This window comes from Zeus faber (genome assembly GCF_960531495.2).
Source record: "Zeus faber genome assembly, chromosome: 1".
NCBI classification, from domain to species: domain Eukaryota; kingdom Metazoa; phylum Chordata; class Actinopteri; order Zeiformes; family Zeidae; genus Zeus; species Zeus faber.
This window is the reverse complement of record NC_137193.1, coordinates 25029249-25048668: the sequence shown is the minus strand read 5'-3', so window position 1 is coordinate 25048668 and position 19420 is coordinate 25029249. Positions and strand designations below refer to the sequence as shown.

Here is a 19420-nt window from a genome sequence, read left to right as displayed (position 1 = left end):
TTTCAACCTTGTTCTGTTGTCAATGTAAATAAACAATACAGTATGTTCTAAAGGTAACCTTTTTTATTTTTTTATAACTTTTTCTAATAACTAAGTTATACCTAAGACCATGAAAAATTGTGTTTGTAAAATGTATTGTCTTAGAATTTATAGTACATTTAAAACATCTCAGGACCTAATACAAATCTAAGAATACCTTCCACTGTCAAACAATGATCAATATAAAAATGCACTTATTAGAAGTACTAGGGCGGATTAGATTCATGGATCATTATTAATAAGGCAATTATTAACACCAAAGATCAAGGCAGTGAAACTACATACAGTGAGTAACATATCCTGGTCATTATTAGAATAAGTTTGAGGTGTCTGGTTGATCTCATGGCTTCTTGGGGAGAGTGTCCATGTACTTGCAGATGATTGCTAACATCACCTCGTCTGCCCCGGCACCTATGGACATTAACCTGGAGTCCCTAGGGAGGAGAGACAACACATATCATCAGGACTGATATACAGAGTCTTCCCACTTGCCTTGTTTTAGAAATAAATTAATGAATTATTGCACTAGTTGAACATCAACACCGTACTTGCCCTATCACTAGATGTCACTGCTGAGTCATAATGCATTGATGAAATAAATGAGATGGACTTGGTGAGACAGCTCTTAATTGACACCAAGACCTTGCAATTACAAATCTTACATGTTTTTCTTTGGTGGCAATATGCGTTTTCGCACTGAACAGTTCTGGGGACTCCCTGAAGAGAACTTTGAACTGGGGAAGTCCCCCGAGAACTAAATGATTTTTTTCTGGTTGTATTCACACAGCACTGGAACTCTGACGTGACGTCAGCCAACAGGGTTTCAGCATGAGTTCTGTTTTGTATTTACTCCGCAAGTTTCACTTACTACACCAACTTACTTACTTCACCTCATCAGTCCACCAAAATCTGTTTCTGAACAAATTTGAGGCGAGAAATAAGCAGTCCACGTGCTGAATCTTCACTCATATTAGATCTTAGATCTATGTCTAGAAGACATAATTGAAAATTTAGTTCCGACTTTCTTAAGGCGCAGACTCGCATCGGGATAGCACACAGGGATAAAGATATATGTCGGAAACAATAAATGTCGGAAAATTACAGTCCACACTTGGAGCGATGCGGCTCAACTAGGTGGACTGTCCTGAGTCCGAGGGACCGGCGAGGGAGGTGAACTTATGTCACTCACGGTTCCTCTTGTGCCGGTTGGTTCCTGCCCTGGAGAAGGAGCTGAAAAGGCTCCTTAAAATGGGGTTCTAAGAACTACAATCGTTCCTTGTTCCTGCAGTCCAGAAACACAAAAGTTCTCCAAAAGGTTCTTAGAACTATGAAAAGGTTCCTGCGGTGTGAAAACGCCTAATTTGTTTTGGTAGATTAAGGTGCCGTCACGACTTCCCTAACTGTGGACCTGAAACTGCTTAGAGGAAAAATGCCACAGAATACCCTGCAATATCTGCCAAATTAAAAGCCAACTGAATAGTTGATAAAACCCTTTGAGGGGGGTTGTTGTGGTACTCCATGGTCTCTCTTGCAGTCCAACTTACCTGTAGAATCTGCTGACCAGCACATCGTTTGTGAAGCCCATGCCTCCCCAGTACTGCAGGCAGCTGTCGCCCAGCTCCCTGGCCAGGCGGCCTGCCTTCAGCTTGGCCATAGACGCCAGCTTGGTCACGTCGTTGCCTTTCAGGTACAATGCTGCAGAGAACAGACGACAGACCGAGAGGGTGTTAAAAACAGTCACAGGTAAAAGAGATCATCAGTCACTGAATATTTGTACCCCATTCGGAACCAAAGCCTTTTTCCAGAGCCACTGTCGCTACACTCCCTGGGGAGTGATGAGTCCCAATAAAAGCAACCGAGTTCCACAGCATTTTGTAGAAAGGTTAGAAACCAGAACAAAGCCCTGGTTGTCCACCTCTACATGCCCGCAGGTCAGGGCCTTGCTCTGTTCCTGTCAAACGAGGGCCCGAGGCCCCGACTGAGCTTCTCGCTGCTGAAGTGGCTGCAAACACAGCAGGAAGAATACAAGACCTTGCCCGACAGATGCATCCACTCACCCAAATAAAAAAATCATTAGCGCTCTGGCCTCAATAGCTTGGACTGTGTTGCAGTTCATTTCAGAGCAGCTGGAGCTGTGCCAATGTTCCAGGTGGGCAAGGGCTTGCTTTTTCATGTGCCATCATTGATATATCCAAACAGCTCTCATTACATTGAATTGATTAGGAGGTTAAGCATTTACATTACATTACATTTAGCGGACGCTTTCATCCAAAGTGACTTATAATTATTCAAAAACCGACGGACGCAGCCATCAGGAGCAATTAGGGGTTAAGTGTCTTGCTCAAGGACACTACAGCATGCTAGCAGGAGGAGCCTGGGATCCAACCAGCAACCTTTAGATCACTAGACCACCAGCTCTACCTCCTGAGCTACCATCCCCTATAAGCACTTAAAGCACTTTGTTTTTGTCAATACATGCACATTACAAGTTAATAAAATAGAGTGAGCTATTGCTTGACATTTACATTTACATTTGACAAGTTGCATCCATTGAATGATGCAAACCATACTCTGATCCTTTAATTTTACATTTATATCCTACAGTTGAAATTGTCACGAGAAAATATGAATATTCTCCAGTGGTGGAGAATATTCAAATTTTCTGTCTTCTCTGTATATTACTAGATATACGCTACTCCCAAAAAGTTAGGGATATTTGGCTTTCGGGTGAAATTTCAGGATGAACCTAAAAAGCACTATAACCTTTACAGGTGAACTTAATTTGACCTTCTCTAAACTTTTGAATGCACATGTCCAACTGTTCAATGTTTCAGTACTTCTTGCACAACTTGCTGTTTAACAAGGAGCTGAACGGCAAAATTCACAACAGGTGTTTGATCCATGAATCGACCAATACATTTCCTGGTTCAATTAGAATTGGTATTTAAACAGTCCTCTTCATCATGCTGTTCACATTTTGACATCATGAGACCAAGACGACAACTAACAACTGATCAACAGTACCTCGCCATTGCGAGGTTTCAAACAGGATGTTCTCAGAGGGAAGTGGCCACTGAGCTTAGAGTGTCACAGAGTGTCATCAGCAGGTTGCAACAAAGATACAGAGAGAGTGGAAGAGTCACAGAAAGGCATAGAAGTGGACGTCCTTTGGCCACATCCCACACTGATGAGCGCTTCATTGTGAACAGTGCCCTGCGGAACCAGATGATGAATGCCACTCAACTCCAAGCACATTTAAGGGAGGTGAGAGGCACCCAAGTGTCACGTCAGACCATTCAAAACCGTTTACATCAGCGTGGTCTGCGTGCTAGACGACCTGCAAGGGAACCTGACCACACCACCAGGCACAGGCATCATCGTCTTGCAGGGGCCAGGGAGCATTTACGCTGGAATAGGGGCCATTGGGCCTCAGTGCTGTTCTCTGATGAAAGTCGATTCACGTTGAGCAGTAATGATGGCCGCCAACGATGTTGGAGACATCAAGGAGAGCACTATGCATCAGCCACTGTTGTCACCAGAGGAGCCTTTGGTGGTGGTGGTGTTACAGTGTGGGCAGGTGTGTCTAGTCAATACAGAACTGCCCTACACTTTGTGAAGGGTACAGTGACAAGCCCATACTACCTGAATAACATCATTAATCCAGTCATTGTGCCCCTGCATGAACAACACAGGCCCCATTTCATCTTCATGGACGACAATGCTCCAGCTCATGGAGCTCGCATCCTTAGGGAACGGCTGCTGGAGACTGGGGCACCTCAAATGGAGTGGCCTGCACTTTCTCCAGACCTGAATCCCATAGAAAACCTATGGGATCAGCTGAGTCGCCGTGTAGAGGCTCGTAACTCTGTGCCCCAGAACCTCAATGACCTGAGGGCCGCCCTTCAAGAAGAGTGGGGGGCCAGGCCTCAGCAGACAATAAGTCGACTTGTGAACAGCATGAGACGTGGTTGTCAAGCTGTAATTAATGCTCAAGGGCACATGACAAGTTATTGAGACATTGACATTTTTTGTTGTGGTAAACCCACCACTGTTGTTGGCTTTTGTTTCAATAAATAGTTTGAGATGAGGAAATCACCATTGCATGCTTCTACTTAAATGCCCTACTTTCATGATATAATATCAATGTGGCGTGAAATTTTTACATTTTACCATAAATTTCACCCGAAAGCCAAATATCCCTCACTTTTTGTGAGAAGTGTATGTATGCCAATGCAAGTGAGGACACTAGATCATATCATATATATATGTATTCAGTATATTGTGTCTATTCTACTCTTTAAACTCAAAGCTTTGACTGATTAGAATCAATACCTAAATAAACAAAATTGGCAACTTTTAAAGAAATTATAATACATTTAAAAAATAATATAAATTGAGCCTATCTGCTTGTAAATGGTGCATTGAAAGTGAGAAAGTAACACTCTGTGTTACTTCGACTATGTCTAAATTTTGAGTGGCACACCAGGCCAGGGATAGTGCTGCACCGCATTCTTAACACACCCTACAAGGCTGATGTAGTTCAGTCGGTTCGACTTATGCATTTCCATGTGTCCAACTCACCTGTGGTGCGATAGAGGAGAGAGCGGAGCAGCTCGACTTCCGTCTGCAGCTCAGCCAGTCTGAAATGCACCGCCTGGTGGTGGAGGACCGGCCTGTTGAAGATCTTCCTCTGGCGGGTGTACTGGATAGTCTCCTGGATGATGTTTTCCATCATGACGTGAACTGGAGTGTGACAAGCAGGAAGTGGTGAGTTGTGTTCTGGCAATGTCCTCTGTAGTTAATGCTAATGCCAATCATTTACGTCACTGGTACTGATGTCAGGTAAGTGTTTATGGTGGGTACAGTACTCAGTACAGTAACACATTACTCAAGTAAAAGTGCTGTTACTTTAAATAATATCAACTCACATAAGTAAAAGTTGTCCTCCAAATAACAAGCAACAACAATCAAGAATAATAGCAAAAAATATTCTGTGAAAGAGTTACTCAAGAACTAGTTAAATTGAGTCAAATCTGTTTTAACATCCTGACAGTCAGGGTTAGAATTAAAAGTGGGTTCGAACTATTCACTGTCTTTGGAATGCCGTTTTATTTTTGGTTGCATCTGTCCTCACTCCCTGTTTTGGATGTTGGTTTAATTACTTGCATGCCTAGCTATATTTGCCCCTTTAAAAATATACTAGAGTAAAAGTCACAAGTATTGTTTCTAATATCTACTCAAACAATTTATTTTTTTCTGTAAAGAGTCACATGTACTCAGTTGCAACATGCAACTGAGTACATGTGACTCATAACTACCCACCTCTGACCCTAACCTTCCTCTTTTTTTAGATTTAATATGGGAAAATGAGCCTGTCGAAATGCACATTTAGAACCTGATCAAAGTCAGTTTAAGCTGATACCAATAGTCCTAAACAGCATGGTACGCTTCCACTGGAGTAATGAGAAGCTGGGTTAACGTGACTCCTTTTCTGCCAAGTCTTTTCTTTCATTTGAACATGTAAAAAAAACGCTTTGTTGGATTTCCTTTGCCGTCTCAATAGGCGTTTTCGCGCCGAGCAGTTCTGGGGATCCCTAGGGGAACGAGGAACTGGGGAGGTCCCCCAAGAACTAAATATCTTCAAGGGCTTTTTTTTCTGGTTGCGTTGGCACTGCCAATAGGAACTCTGAAGTGACGTCAGCCAAAAGGGTTCCAGGGTGAGTTTTGCGTTGTATTTATTATTACCGCTGAGTGCACGTGGGCTGGGCCGCACTCAGTGATGCGACCTGACCGGGCGGACCGTCCTCAGTCCGTGGGACCGGGGAGGGGGGTGAACTTACGTCTGGATTGGTGATTGGTGAATTCCAGCAAGGCTATGTTTAATACGTGCATCTAATACATGCAGTGGTTGAGAGATCAAAGGGGAACGCCAATGGAATAGTCAGCCTTCAAAAAAAGAACATAACTTGCTTTGTGCCTCAACAGGTCAAGGCAGAGTGCTTGTGTTTTTCAACCACAAAATGTGCATTATAGCTCCACAACAATGTAATAAGAGCTGTTGCTGTCATGATAATAACAATATAAAGGCTTCAATTGGATTATCACCATAACTTGAGTACTGCCAGTAGTCAGCGTATTGGTCCATGTAAACGCCCTTTATTTATTTTTCTTCAAGTTGTTGACAGCATATGTCCGAGCTAATTTTTGTGTTTTGTGTGTGCATGTATCAGTGTGCACGAGTCAGTGTGACCAGACGCACAACACACTAAAAAAGGGCAAGGTTTTGCATGAGTGTGTGTCTGTGTATATACAGTGTTAAGTAAGTGTTCATCATTTGCGGTTGTGTGACTCGTAATTGGAAACTGAGCAAAAGTCCCAAAAGGCCTGCAGACTAACTCAGTGACATATACAGTATACAACAAGACGGACACAACCCCCTTCCACAACTTTCATTTCTCTTCAGATTCTTCCGAAATGTCATTTACCACATTTATCGGTCAAGCAAGGATAGAGAAAGTATTTCAGAGTATGAACTTTTGTAATAAACCCCATGGTGTATTCCCATAGACCCCCACTTGACCCCAGTGATGAAAGGGCGATGACCAGACACAAAGATGGGAATGAATCTGCAATAATGTGTGATTTAAATTCCAATGAACCCAGTGGGAGACAGACACAAGGGCAAGATGGATGGAGGGAGGTAATGAAAGATTAGGTGAAGAACAGATGAGACGATAGGCTTAACTTACTATTGGCCACGCTCCAGAGCCTCTCTTCCTGGAATTGAAGCATCTGGTAGGTGAAGCCCATGCCCTCCTGGCCAATGATGTTCTTGCAGGGCACGCGGACGTCATCAAAGAACACCTCGGCCGTGTCCGACGACCACATCCCCATTTTATCTATCTGGCGAGCAATATGAATTCCTAGAAAAGGAGGGGAAACGAGCTGAGCGTCAACATGTAGATCTTGGCAAGTGCGCTTTCATTTGGTTCTGTGAAAACAAGAGTTCTGAAATTGTTTTTTCCGTGGAAAGGGTCCTGCAAAGAGTACTGCACTTGCACACAAAGGCTATTAGAGTTGATCCCTCATGCTGCGATATGTGATGACGACTTTCCAATGAACTCGCTTTATTAATTCAGTTACTGGTGAGACTGTACATTTACCTTTGCCAAATCTAGGATGAGACCTAAAACACAATTACAACATATACACCCCTGCTGAGAAATGTTTTGGCAAGAAAAAGGCCTAAAGCTATATATGAAATGTATCTATCTACTAAATATCAGAGGAGCTTGATCCTACCAGGCAGATTCATAGGGAGGCAGATGAGGGATTTGTTCCTGTGCGGAGCGCCATCACTGGTGTTGGCCAGAAGACACATCCAGTCAGCCTGGGTGCCGTTGGTGGTCCACATCTTCCCCCCGTTGATCACGTACTCGTCCCCATTCTTTACAGCCTTGGTGATGATGCCTAACATGCACTCATAGCTCAATTCGTAAATGGATGAACGGGATAGTATATAAGGACAAAAAGGGACAGTGGGTTTTGGTTGTGATTAAATTGAAATGTCAAGCATATAACATGCAGATATCGACTGAATTAGAGGTTCATATAATATACAAAAAAAAAAAAAAAAAAAGTTTTAAAGATTTATAATGTTAAATTATGATACAGATGACAATACGTATACACATCCATGTACTGTATGACACATGTACATTGGACTTAATGTGACTTCTATCTATAGAAACAACAAGAATGCTAAACAACACAGCACTTTGCAGTGAACTGGAAAAAGTCTTCAAGCCAAACTTCCCTTTCGTCTTGGCCAGAGATGACGAGCGCTTATTTAGAATTGGCCCCAGGGTGGCTGAGGAAAATGATCCCGTAATTAAAAGACCAGAGTAATAATGAAGAGAAGTACTTGAGACGTCGGAGCCGGCCCCAACTTCACTGACTCCCAGGCAGGCCACTTTGTCCCCCAGGACAGAGGGAAGGAGGAACTCTTCTTTTAGCTCAGCTGAACCAAACCTACACACACACACAAAAATCATTCACCCGCATTAATTATGACTTGTGGGGCAACTTGCAATGCATGTACAGTATACAGCTGTTTCAGTGGGTTGGTCTCATATTATCAAAGGTGGAACTGCATTTGAACTGTACTAATGTGCTTCATAACGAGAATGAGGGAGGGAACTGTATTCTGAGGGGAACCACCTTATCTCACTGCCTCTTATCTCTTTAGTCTCGCTATGAGGCTCTTCCCGTTTAATTAATTAGGGAACTGTGTGGCGTCCCAAACAACTCTTTCACAATAGTCAAAAAATACAAAGAAACAACAAAAAATAAGAACTAAGAATTTTTTCCTCAAATCAGGGCCTGTGTTTTTAATGTTGTACAAGAACAGTAAATCATTGTAACCAACAAAAGCCTTGTAATCAACTATGGCTTAAAAAAACAACTGCAGATCTTGTGAATTGGCAAGTAATTTACCAAAATTATTTTTGGTACTACTCCATTAAAAGTAATTCACTGTCAGGACAAAATAAATTCTTTGATCATGAGAGTGGTCACGTATTGGAGTGTGACTCACTGATGCTGATAAGAGGCGCTTTGACATGCAAAACATGCTTTGTTCACTAGAAATGTGCTGCAAAGCCTAATTTAAATTTAGAGGCTAATTAATTGTCAGTACAAAGCCATATGCTACATTTTCTAATCGACCATGTGAGCAGTGATTCGACCAGCTGTGCAAGATGTACAGTATCCCATTATTGGGAAATTATGACATTATGGGGTTCTACTGGGCCTATTATTTATTAAAGCCAAATTAAAAACGTCAACGATTGACATTCCAACTCATGAGTTTGAACATTCAGGTCATGGACAACTCTGAATGTTCAACCATTGCACCTGGCGAGTGCAGGGGTGGCCATGTCTGTCTGGACGCCGATGGCCATAGGGATGCCCCCGCAGCGGATGTTGCCCAGCTCCTCTGACACGGCCACGCTGTAGCTGAAGTCCAGGCCAAGGCCGCCATACTCTGCATGAAAATACAATACAATAGAATAATGCAAAATATGTGTACTTGTACCAAAAAAGACAACAAGCCCAGAAAGGGAAGTCATTATTTTTAGAATAAGCTCAGGATAAGATAAAGATAAAGGTACTTTATTAATTCCCCAGTGTTGCAGCAACAATGACATACATGACAAAACAAATAAATAATAAAACAAATAACAAATAAATAAATAGACCAAAATAGAATTTAACTTAGTGAAAGGAAAAGCTTAAAAGTGGAAGTTAAATGTGCCATTATGCTGAACAGGTTGTGCAACATGCACTCTCCACAACCAGCTCTGGGGGTCCCAGAGCAGTCCCGAGCACAGAGCCAGCCTTCTTCATCAGTTTGTTCAGTATCTTGGAGTCGCTGGCTCTCATGCTGCTGCCCCAACAGATGACGGCAAAGAAAATTACACGAGCCACAACAGACTGGCAGAAGATATGCAACATCTTGCTGCACACATTGAAGGACCTGAGCTTCCTCGAGAAGTAGAGTCTGCTCTGTCCCTTTCTGTAGACAGCCTCGGTGTTGCATTTCCAGTCCAGTCTGTTGTCCAGGTGAACGCCCAGGTTCCTCTAACCCTCCACTACCTCCACATCTTCTCCCAAGATGGAAATAGTGTTCAGCTTAGTCCTGGTCCTCCTGAATTCCACGACCATCTTCTTTGTCTTGGTCGCATTTAAGAGGAGGCGGTTGTTTCCACACCATGCCACAAAGCGGTCCACCAGTCCCCTGTACTCAGTCTCCTGTCCACCAGTGATACACCCCACAACTGCAGAGTCATCCAAAGGTTTCTGCAGATGACAAGACTCCCAAGTTGTATAAGTCTGAGGTATACAGGGTGAAGCAGAAAGGTAAGAGTACAGTCCCCCGCGGTGCTCCTGTGTTGCTAACTACCCGCCCAGACACGCATTCCATGAGCTGCACAAACTGGTCTGACTGTCAGGTAGTCAAAAATCCAGGAGGTTGTGGAGGCTTCCACCTTCATCTCTTGGAGCCCTCTCGCAGCAGTGCAGGCTGGATCGTGTTGAAAGCACCTGCGAAATCAAAAAACATGATCCTCACAGTGCTGCCTGCTTTGTTCAGGTGAGTGGGCTCGCTGAAGCAGGTAGATGATGGCGTCTTCAGCTCCAACCTCGTGGCGCTAGGCAAACTGCAGTGTGTCCAGAGAGGTGCTCACCTGAGGCGTGAGATGGCCAATATCAGTCTCTCCAGGACTTTCATGATGTGTGATGTTAAGGCAACCGTATTGTATTATTGTATTGAAGTTCATGGTGGGGGTTGGGGGGGTGAGGGGAGGCACAGTGTGAGTCGGTGGTCTTGATCACCGGGGAGGTGTGGGAGGGAAGCAGCTGTGGGGGCAGGGAGGGTGTGGGTTCTGTGGGGCTGGGGGTAGGGGAGAAGGCAGTTGAGGGTCCTGTGCTGAACCTGTTGGAGAACAAGTTAAACTCATTGGCTCTGTCCAGGCTTGCCTCAGCCTGATCCCCCCTCACCTTGAGGCCCGTGACCTTTTTCATTCCTGACCACACCTCCCGCACATTGTTTTGCTGGAGCTTGCTCTCCAGCTTTTGCCTGTATGCCTCCTTGCTCTCCCTCAGTCTCACTTTCAGCTCCTTCTGCACCCTCCTCAGTAATTCCCTGTGCACGTTCCTGAAGGCTCTCTTCTTATTATTCAGCGGGGGGGTGCAGTGGAGCTGTATGCATCCCTCTAATTTGCATAAAGCAAGTCCAGCATTTTATTTTCTTGGGTGGGGCAGTTGACAAATTGTTGAAAAAAACACGAGAAAATACAAAAATGAAAAATAAAAAACATAAGGCTTTGACTGGAGCTACTGCGACAGGCTGCCACTAGGGCAGTGCCATCTACGTCACAATGTTGTTGTTGATGTTTTCAATGCTAGGCTTTAGACCTCGTAATTCCTCTCTTTCTCTTCCATATTTTTACAACATAACAAATATGGTTCAAAGTATGTAATGTATGCTTTGTTAATACTGTATAATTCAGAAATACACAATGTTTATATCAAGTATTCCTGTGAATCCATTATGGAAACATGAACCATTAGCATTGCGTATATCTCATAATTCTAGGATCTGTTAACAGCAATTATTTTAAACGTACTTAACAACTTTGCCAACTTAATTTCCTCTTTTTTCAACTTTACCAAAATCATAGTACATGAAACTCAATTTTGATGAGTGTACCAACCAGTTAAGTGAAAAAAGAAAACCCTGAAATAATGGATGTCTCCAAATTTGTAGTATCGACAAAATATGGTATAATTTCTGACACGGCAAGCATTTGCTCAGACCTCGGTCGTTAATGGTGTCCATTTTTTTTATACAACCATACAATCATTTTTTGCCGAACTCCACTTCCTGACAGTCATTTTATTCGCACAAAGGGACATTGGCCCTTTCCTTTGCTTCTCATTCTCTGCTCCCACAGCCATTGTGCAACAAATGGCCCGTCTAAAATGCTAAAATACTTGGTGCTTAAGGACAACTTTCCTTCCCCTACTAAGTGCACTTATACATGTTAACATGGCACCTCGCTGTTCAATTCCACACCATCTTTCAAGTCTTCTGTGAAAAAACACTGCACAAATGAAACAATGAAACAAAGAAGTTTGCTGCATGATGACTTGGCTAGTTCATGCCCTCCAGATATAAGCTTGATCAATTTGGCCAAAAGCGCACAATGGCCAATGTTTGGAATAATGTGAGAATAATGGAAACTTAAGTTTACTGAAAGTAAATACATGAGATTTGATACATGAAACCCTGCAACCTTCACACCCAGGTAGGTCAGTATCTCCTGTCAAAATAGCAGTCACATGAAGGAATGAACTGAGCCAGACTGGAAAAGAGAGAGAGTGAGGGAGAAAAGGAGGTCAAGCCAGCGTGTTGAATGACCAGGGACAGAGAGTGAAGCGGACAGATAGAGTGCAAGGAGCAAAAACTGGGGTCAGCAATGACAGGAAACAGATGCAGCTGTGTGTCGATAAGCCCCCGACAGCCCTGGAAGCCCCATGGAGGGTGATGTGGACAGAGGAAAAGGTTGAGGTTTTACCCACTTCCAAAACATCTGGCTCCGCGCTCCAACATGCAACATCCTGGCTAAGAGCATGTCTATGTGACACAGCAGATGTGGCAGCAGTTGTAGCCTTGCATATGGTTTCATATGGTGGTGGTGTACAAGTTATGAAACAATGTAATTCCTAGCGGCAATATTTTCTTATTTAATGGATTTAATGGTTTGATTGTCACCAAAACGTCACCACGGGGACTGCCAACATGGTGATGGCCTGTGAATCACTGTAAATCCATCTCCATGCCAACAAACAACTGAGTCGTTTCTGGGCTACGGTGCCTTTTTAACATCCTTGCAGGGTTGTGTAACTTTCAAACTTCACAATATTCATTATGACGTCTGGAAAAAAAAACAAAAAAAAACACATTCGTCATTTGAAATGGCCTGGAAGAGAAAACAACTCTCAACCGTAGCATTATTATCAGAAACACAGAGTTGAATGGAAAAATGCTGCGGGGTGCCAGCTTTTATCCCTCACCCAGAGAGGTCAGTCTCAGAGTAGGAGTGTGGAAAACAGGCAGGGAGCCAAGGGTCATCCCTGTCCTCCCTCCACCAGGTTGCCTCAGCAAAACTTCCTGCTCTCGTGTTTTGAAAAGAAATTGTGTCTTTCCTCCTACAAGGGAAAAGGGTGGACAGAGACTGTGCAAGGCTGAAACTTACTTCTACACTTTACTAGGATTGTTTTTGAGAAAGGAGAAATAAAAAAAGTGTATTCATTAAAATGAAATGTACTTCTACTACAAAATGGGCTCTTTGAGGCCCTTTTCCTTTCTCTACCCCGATGAGTTTTCTATTGACCGCATCAGGACACTTCCCATTTTTCTGCCAGTGTAAACCAAAACTCTCTGAAATCACTGTGACAAATTCTATGAGATCCTGCTCGATTAGTCAGCCTTAGAGGTGAGTTCCTTTAAAAGAGGAACTGCGCCTTAGCTGTGTTCGGGCCGGAGCTCATGGATTTGTGGCTTACTTCAAATCAAATGCACAGAACACGGAAGAAAGAAAAGAACACAAGAAAAGATCAAACGATTTATGAGCACATTCCAATTTGATTATTTTAAACTACTGGGCACACATACTGTATTAAGTAAAAAAAAAAAAAACTAGAAAGATGGGTATTCCCCACGGTATAATTAATACAGACGATATTCAAATGGACATCTGGTAATCCAGTGTCTTAGACAGCCTTTGGTAGGCCCCGTCCCCCTCTAATCCTGACTACTAATGCTTGAGGTCTGTGCACTCAGCACATTGTAATGCTCCCTCCCTCTTTTCGGACCTCTGGCTTTATGAGGGAATGTTCTCACCGGGCCCCACGGACCAAGGTCTCATCTTCAGAACTCAGTGAAAGCTGCTCTGCCCCATACTGTGAGAATGGTGGCTACACATCTGGAAGTAGGATGAGGGAGACAGGTGGGGGGGGGGGGGTGTTGATGTGACCACCACACACATATTCTTAACTGGGTTAACTACAATGGATACATATCAAATAGCAGAACAAATGCATGAATACATACCAAAAACTTAAACACACAAAGCTTGCGCTTGTGTCTTTCTGGATTGTTTTTTGGTTCCTCATCCCTCGGAACAGTCATAGATAATTCACATAAATTTGAATTAGGGTTCTGAGTGTATGACAGTGATAGCGATACATAAGAGTACTCTGGTATTACAAACACACTGACAAATTGTGCACCAATTGTGTCTGATAAGTGACATCAATGCAACACCATTATGCCAACGCCTTTGTAATAAAAAAATATATATATATTATTGGAAGATTCTAGAGGCCACCACAAATGGCACTCTGCAATTCCAAATTCAAAAGTACAAGTTGCGAGCCAAGATGAATGGTCGGGATGTCAAAGTCTGAATGACTAATGCAAGACCCGCGAGTGATGCCAAGAAAACTTAAAAACGTAGAAAATATTTCCTCACCCTTTGTTATACATAACTTTCACATGACTATCTTTCAGGGATTTAGGAAAGCTGGAAAGCTGGAAAGTTTGTTCAAAATAAACTTTATTAGGTGAGCAAGTTAATCATATAAAGAATTACAATTTACATCATCTTTTTGGTCCATTTCCTGCCACTATCCCAGTATAATCCTATAATAGTGTAATACACATGAACCTCACACAAAAATGCTGTTCATCTGAATTGAATATTGGAACCTGAAAATCTGGGTGGACAATTAATTCAACGGATGGACACACTGAATTTGCGGACATTTGAATGCTACCATCTTGAAAGAATCGACAAATAAAACCTACCGACTGGTTTGTTGACCCCGAGGAAGCCAGCGCTGCCCAGGATCTTGAAGACTTTGTGAGCAGGAAACTTTCCCGCTGCTTCCCACTGGTCCACATATGGGTTAATCTCCTGGTCAATTAGCTGTGGCACAAACATAGCAATAGAGAAATAAATTAGTGTGTGTGTGTGTGTGTAAGTGTGCGACCCTAAATGCATTGCAAACAATAAGTGACACCACAGCAGCTCGCAATTCTAACTACCGTCTCAATATCAGGAAAATGACTCACCATTGTTCATAACCAGATGGATGCAGTATTGAATGGAGGTGAATACAAATATTCTTAGACATGCCGCCTTCCTGCTGACTTGTATTACATCTATTTAAGTCTGTAATCTATCTTCAGCAGACACCGGGTGTGGGCTTAAATATCAATGAATATAAAGCAGGTTGGACAAAAAATACAAACATGTATACAGTACAGACGGCATAGTGAACATGATGAATACTGTTGTTCATTGGCTGCCATTTCCCAGATTTACATGCTATCAGTCCCCCATTATAAACCAATCTCAGTGCTAGTGTAGTGACATATACAGTATGAAAAAAATGCATTCGATGCACCATTACTGTTGGAATTTTACTCAGAAAAAAATGGCATAAAGCAAGTTAGCCAAACATTGAATATAAAATAGGTCTAGGCCTAGAAGTAAAACAATAATGAAGCAATAAAAAGACAACGGTCAAGGCATGTTTGGGTTGCTTGACGATTCACACTAACTGCCCCATGCTTCACAAATTTCCATTTTCCTTCATCGGAAGGAACGTTCGCTTGAATGTAATCCAAACATTCACCAGGTTGTTCGTGTGTGTGACAGAAAATGTTCAAATAGATTGAAAAGGTCATTACAAGCTGTCTTAGTTAATGGAGATTATTTCTATTGAAGAAATGGTCCAGAAGAATGAACCTTGACTCATTTTGAATGCCTGGAACTGCTGAACAGCTGGAAAAGCACTTAGGAGTGACCACTCTGCTATAGAAACATGTCAAGCTGCTTCAGTGAGTGTAGCTACTGGAACTGCCATCATTGGGATATGAAGACCTCTAGAACAGTCTATGGAGTTCAGAAAGTTGCATTACTGTAATGTAACCTTAAAGACGACATTTAAATATATCACAATATTAGGATAACCAAAACCTAGACAATATCTAGTGTCATATCACAATAACAATATTAAAATGTTATATCACCCTGGCCCTAGTTTAAGGTTATCCTGGAGAAAAATAGCATAGAAAGTATAACACATTTTAGTGGAGTTAAGGAAAATCAATGCGAGTAGAAAATGATGGCACTATTATTGACATACATTTTACTCTGACTCTGCCGTCTCAGTCCCTGCCTATTATTCATCCAGACAATTCACCCATGAATAGATTGTCTGGACCAAGACGCTTCAAACAATCAGTAGCTTTGAACCGATTTGCCACTTGTCACTTGCGATTTCCTCCAATTCCATTTGGGAAGACATTTTATTTGCACCGGCACTTTCAATGGTAGAAGGTGTCAACATCCCCAACAAAACAGCCCATTAATGTGCTTTTGAGCTCTAATGAATACTATGTCCTTCCAGTGTAAAGTACCAAGAATTAAACAATAATTAAAACAAAACAATATCAAAACAAAATGAATAATCAAACAGAAGCTAATCACAGTGTTTGACATAATGGCCACTGTTTAAAAAACAAAATCTTTCTGGTGCTTATTCAACAAGCTTCCACAAAGCTTTTGACTCAGATTGGCAGCTGAACAAGCAGAGAGGGACAAGCAATACGTATTTTTACTAAAATAGCCTTTGAATATGACCAATGCACAAAGTTTCACTTACAAACTTTTCCAGTATTGCACAAGTTCTGGACAGTCAATATCCTCCTCCAAAATACACAAAAACTAATCACTGAGCACCTGGTCTTGCCAAAGTATGCTGGCTATTCTGGTGAAAGACAGGATACCTGAAAACAAAACCAGTTTGCCAAGAACACAAAACAGAATTTAACTAATTTCTTTGTATTGCAGTTTAAGTAAAACCCAAATCTGTTAAAGAAAGCTATGTACATTTCTGGAACAAAAAAACAAAAAAACAAAAAGAAAAAACCAAAGCAAGAACATTGGAAAGTGAATGTTTTGTTTTCCTTTTGCCTTGAGTGAACCCGGACACGGGGAAGGCAGGCTTCACTGGCAGGGGAGGAACAGAATAATATGTCTTTCCAGAAAAAAAAGGAGGTTTTCTGGACTGTTTGTGTTGCACAGCAGAGCACATTGAAGGTCACCAAACTGTCAAGTTGACAGAAGGATTCAAAGACGTGTCCAGCGTGGAAGCCTGGACTTTCCTCTGAGTCACACCAGCGGCCGTTCTGACATGGAAGGATTGCGGGATTTCCTGAAGTAGATTTAATATTGAATTCAATGCCTCTTGGTCTAAAGAAATCATACAAAATACAAAGAAGCCAAAAACATTACTTAGTGGTGCAGGTATATCATATTGTGATTTATCATTTTGTGCAAATATATATTCAAGGTTATTTCTACAAATGGCAAATTGTGTGCAAACAAAAAGGCTCAAAATAATCTAGGTGTGTTGATTGGTATGAGGGGTGTCTGCACTACAAACCTATGACCTTCGACAATGATTGTAGAATTTACCATAACTGTCATCTATGCCCTAACTTTAAACACAACCTATTCTCCAGTGAATTCTTGAAATAAACCGTAGTCACTCTCGCTTCCCGTCCCACTACTGCTTGCACATTGTTGTCCATTTCCTTGCCACATTCATATCCTTCCCACCATTCCCAGTCCCAGACTATTTTCAACCTAGCGGCCATCCTTTGCGGATTAAGTCACAAAACAACCTTCCTTCCAGTACCGTATCTGTTTTCCCCCGAGCTCAATTAGGCTTTTGTTTCTCTTCTAAAGACGCTGGTCCGGTAACCGTCTAGGAGGCCAAGAAGATAGTAAAACTGCCAACGTTTTTGGCTTCAAGGCTCATACAGTGATTTAAGCAGCCATTTTAACGGTGAGGTATGGCAAAGGAAGACATCTGAGTTGCCGTGATTCACTTTTATTTCTTTGTTGCCGTTTATAGAGGTCAGTATGACAGTACGAGTATGAACTTTAACCACTGGTCGAGGACGGGCTAAACCGTCTCCACTGCGCTTGTATTACAGCAAGGTGTGGATGTTGGCAAGGTTGTTTAAAAAAAAAAAAATCTGACAAGGAATAGAAAATATGACAGCTAAAGTTGCCCAGAAAATATTTATTACTTTATGTTTATATAATACATAAACACTTAAAAAATTGCTGAAATTAAAGATTCCTCCAGATAAGACTGGCAAGCAAGATAACCTTCCCCTGCCCCCAGAAGCACATTTGAAACACTGTCCTTACGGCACCAACACAATCAGTGTGTTTACATATACACAGTAATCAGAACAAAGTAAATAACCACAATACGATGCAGTGACTGCAGATCTACAGCACAAGCTACCCAGGGAATACTTTACACTTGTGAAGATGACGGCTTAATGGTTTTTCATTAAGGCTGTGACGGTCCTAAGTAATTAACGCAACCGAGTCAGGAGTTGCGACTTGACACTCTGTGCCAGTTTAACCTTTTTGTAAACAATCAATTGGCATTGGGCCTTCATGAGTATTTACCAATTCTCTACGCTGATCCACGGTGTCTGCAGGGAGAGAGAGTTGAAATGAATACTTTTAAAGTATAAGATGGGATAAGATAAGATAAACCTGATAAAGGTTTCTTATCTTATCTTATAGTTCTCTTTCAGACAAATTTAAATTTAATTAATAGAGTATTGCTGGTGAGTGTTGCAGGTTAGTGCTGCATAGTTGGTACAGGGCAGAGGTACGTATCAGGTAGAAACAGGGAAGGTTATGAACTAGATGATTCTATGAATTGCTATTATAACAGTTTCCTTTCGGTCAGATAGCAAGGTCGATACAAAGAACAGAACAGGTAAGGATTTTCTTGGATTTCTAGAGTCAAGCGAGTTGGCTCATCAACACATGTGAAAACCTCATACATTCACATTTAAAAACGATTTAGTGGCTTTAAAGACGTATGGCTTGCGAAATTTGGTTGAGAGACCGGAGGAACCTGCAGACACTGTATTGCGATCACAAAACCTAGGGCGAGTGTTTGGAGGACGCAAACAGACGTTGCGTGAAATCAACATCCCTTTACAGGGAAAATAACGGAAAAGTCCACAAGGTGCAGCGGCGGCGGCATTGGAAACACTCCCAGACGAGAAGTTAGCATATCGACCTTTCACCCACTTCCTTTCACTGGCCCCCTCAAAGCAGCTGATTGCAGTTACATAACGTCCAATGTCGTCCACACTCTTGAGCGAACATTTTCGGAAAAACACTTGCGTCCGAATTTTAACCTCTTCTCTCTCTTTAATCTTCAAACGTGTAGCTCAACGCAGCCACCCGCCAGCAGCTAGGCATACCTTTCGGAGGGACTCCTTTAACGCATAGTGCTCTGGTGTGTAGATTAAATGGTCTCTGGCGACCTCAGACGCGCCGGAGCTCAGGGGTTTGGACGACACGTTTTCAGACACTGTTCGGACACTGCCAGCGGAGGTCAATTTGAATGAATAAGCGCTTTTCGCCGACGGGCAGAGGCGCAGCGCTCCCAACCTCCACGGCATGTTCGTTGTTTACCACTGCGGCCGCGTCGGAGGTGCGCATGCGCGGTCGGAAGCCGGCGCTATTGGCCGCTGGTTTGGCAGCTCTGTTTCTATAACGTAGAACCAAACGATTTCCTCCATTACAGTGTTTTTTACTTGAACAATTGGTGATTATGGATTTTAAAATAATAATTCGTGAAATGATTTCAATTCAACCATGATAACCTACGACCGTCATTTTTCTGGTCATTTTGATAT

The 19420-nt window shown here is 42.3% G+C and overlaps 2 protein-coding genes across 2 annotated transcripts in view; both read right to left on the bottom strand.

The window, feature by feature from the left end:
• The window catches only part of col1a2 (collagen, type I, alpha 2), an 83181-nt gene extending 75911 nt beyond the window's left edge, over window positions 1-7270 (bottom strand). Inside the window, exon 1 of the mRNA XM_080004157.1 lies at window positions 7264-7270. Coding sequence (XP_079860283.1) covers window positions 7264-7265 — 2 coding nt within the window. The 5' untranslated portion in view covers window positions 7266-7270. The remainder of the gene's footprint in view (window positions 1-7263) is intronic.
• LOC307232954 (putative acyl-CoA dehydrogenase 6) lies at window positions 46-19214 on the bottom strand. The gene is made up of 9 exons (XM_080004168.1): window positions 18983-19214; window positions 14474-14594; window positions 8956-9085; window positions 7964-8070; window positions 7342-7509; window positions 6789-6962; window positions 4621-4782; window positions 1584-1734; window positions 46-473 (listed from the first exon to the last, which is right to left on the bottom strand). The coding sequence occupies exons 1-9, from the start codon at window positions 19181-19183 to the stop codon at window positions 380-382; spliced, it is 1308 nt and encodes a 435-aa protein (XP_079860294.1). The 5' UTR covers window positions 19184-19214; the 3' UTR covers window positions 46-379.
• Window positions 19215-19420: the final 206 nt, after the last annotated feature.

Excerpts from the sequence above, each read along its gene's own strand:
- LOC307232954 (XM_080004168.1), bottom strand. The coding sequence starts at position 19,183 with ATGCCGTGGAGGTTGGGAGCGCTGCGCCTCTGCCCGTCGGCGAAAAGC. Across the intron at positions 7,510-7,963 it reads GGCCGGCTCCGACGTCTCAA|GCATCATCACCAAGGCTGTA; the intron begins GTACTTCTCTTC and ends AGTGCATGTTAG. Across the intron at positions 4,783-6,788 it reads GCTCTGGAGCGTGGCCAATA|TTCACGTCATGATGGAAAAC; the intron begins GTAAGTTAAGCC and ends GTCACACTCCAG.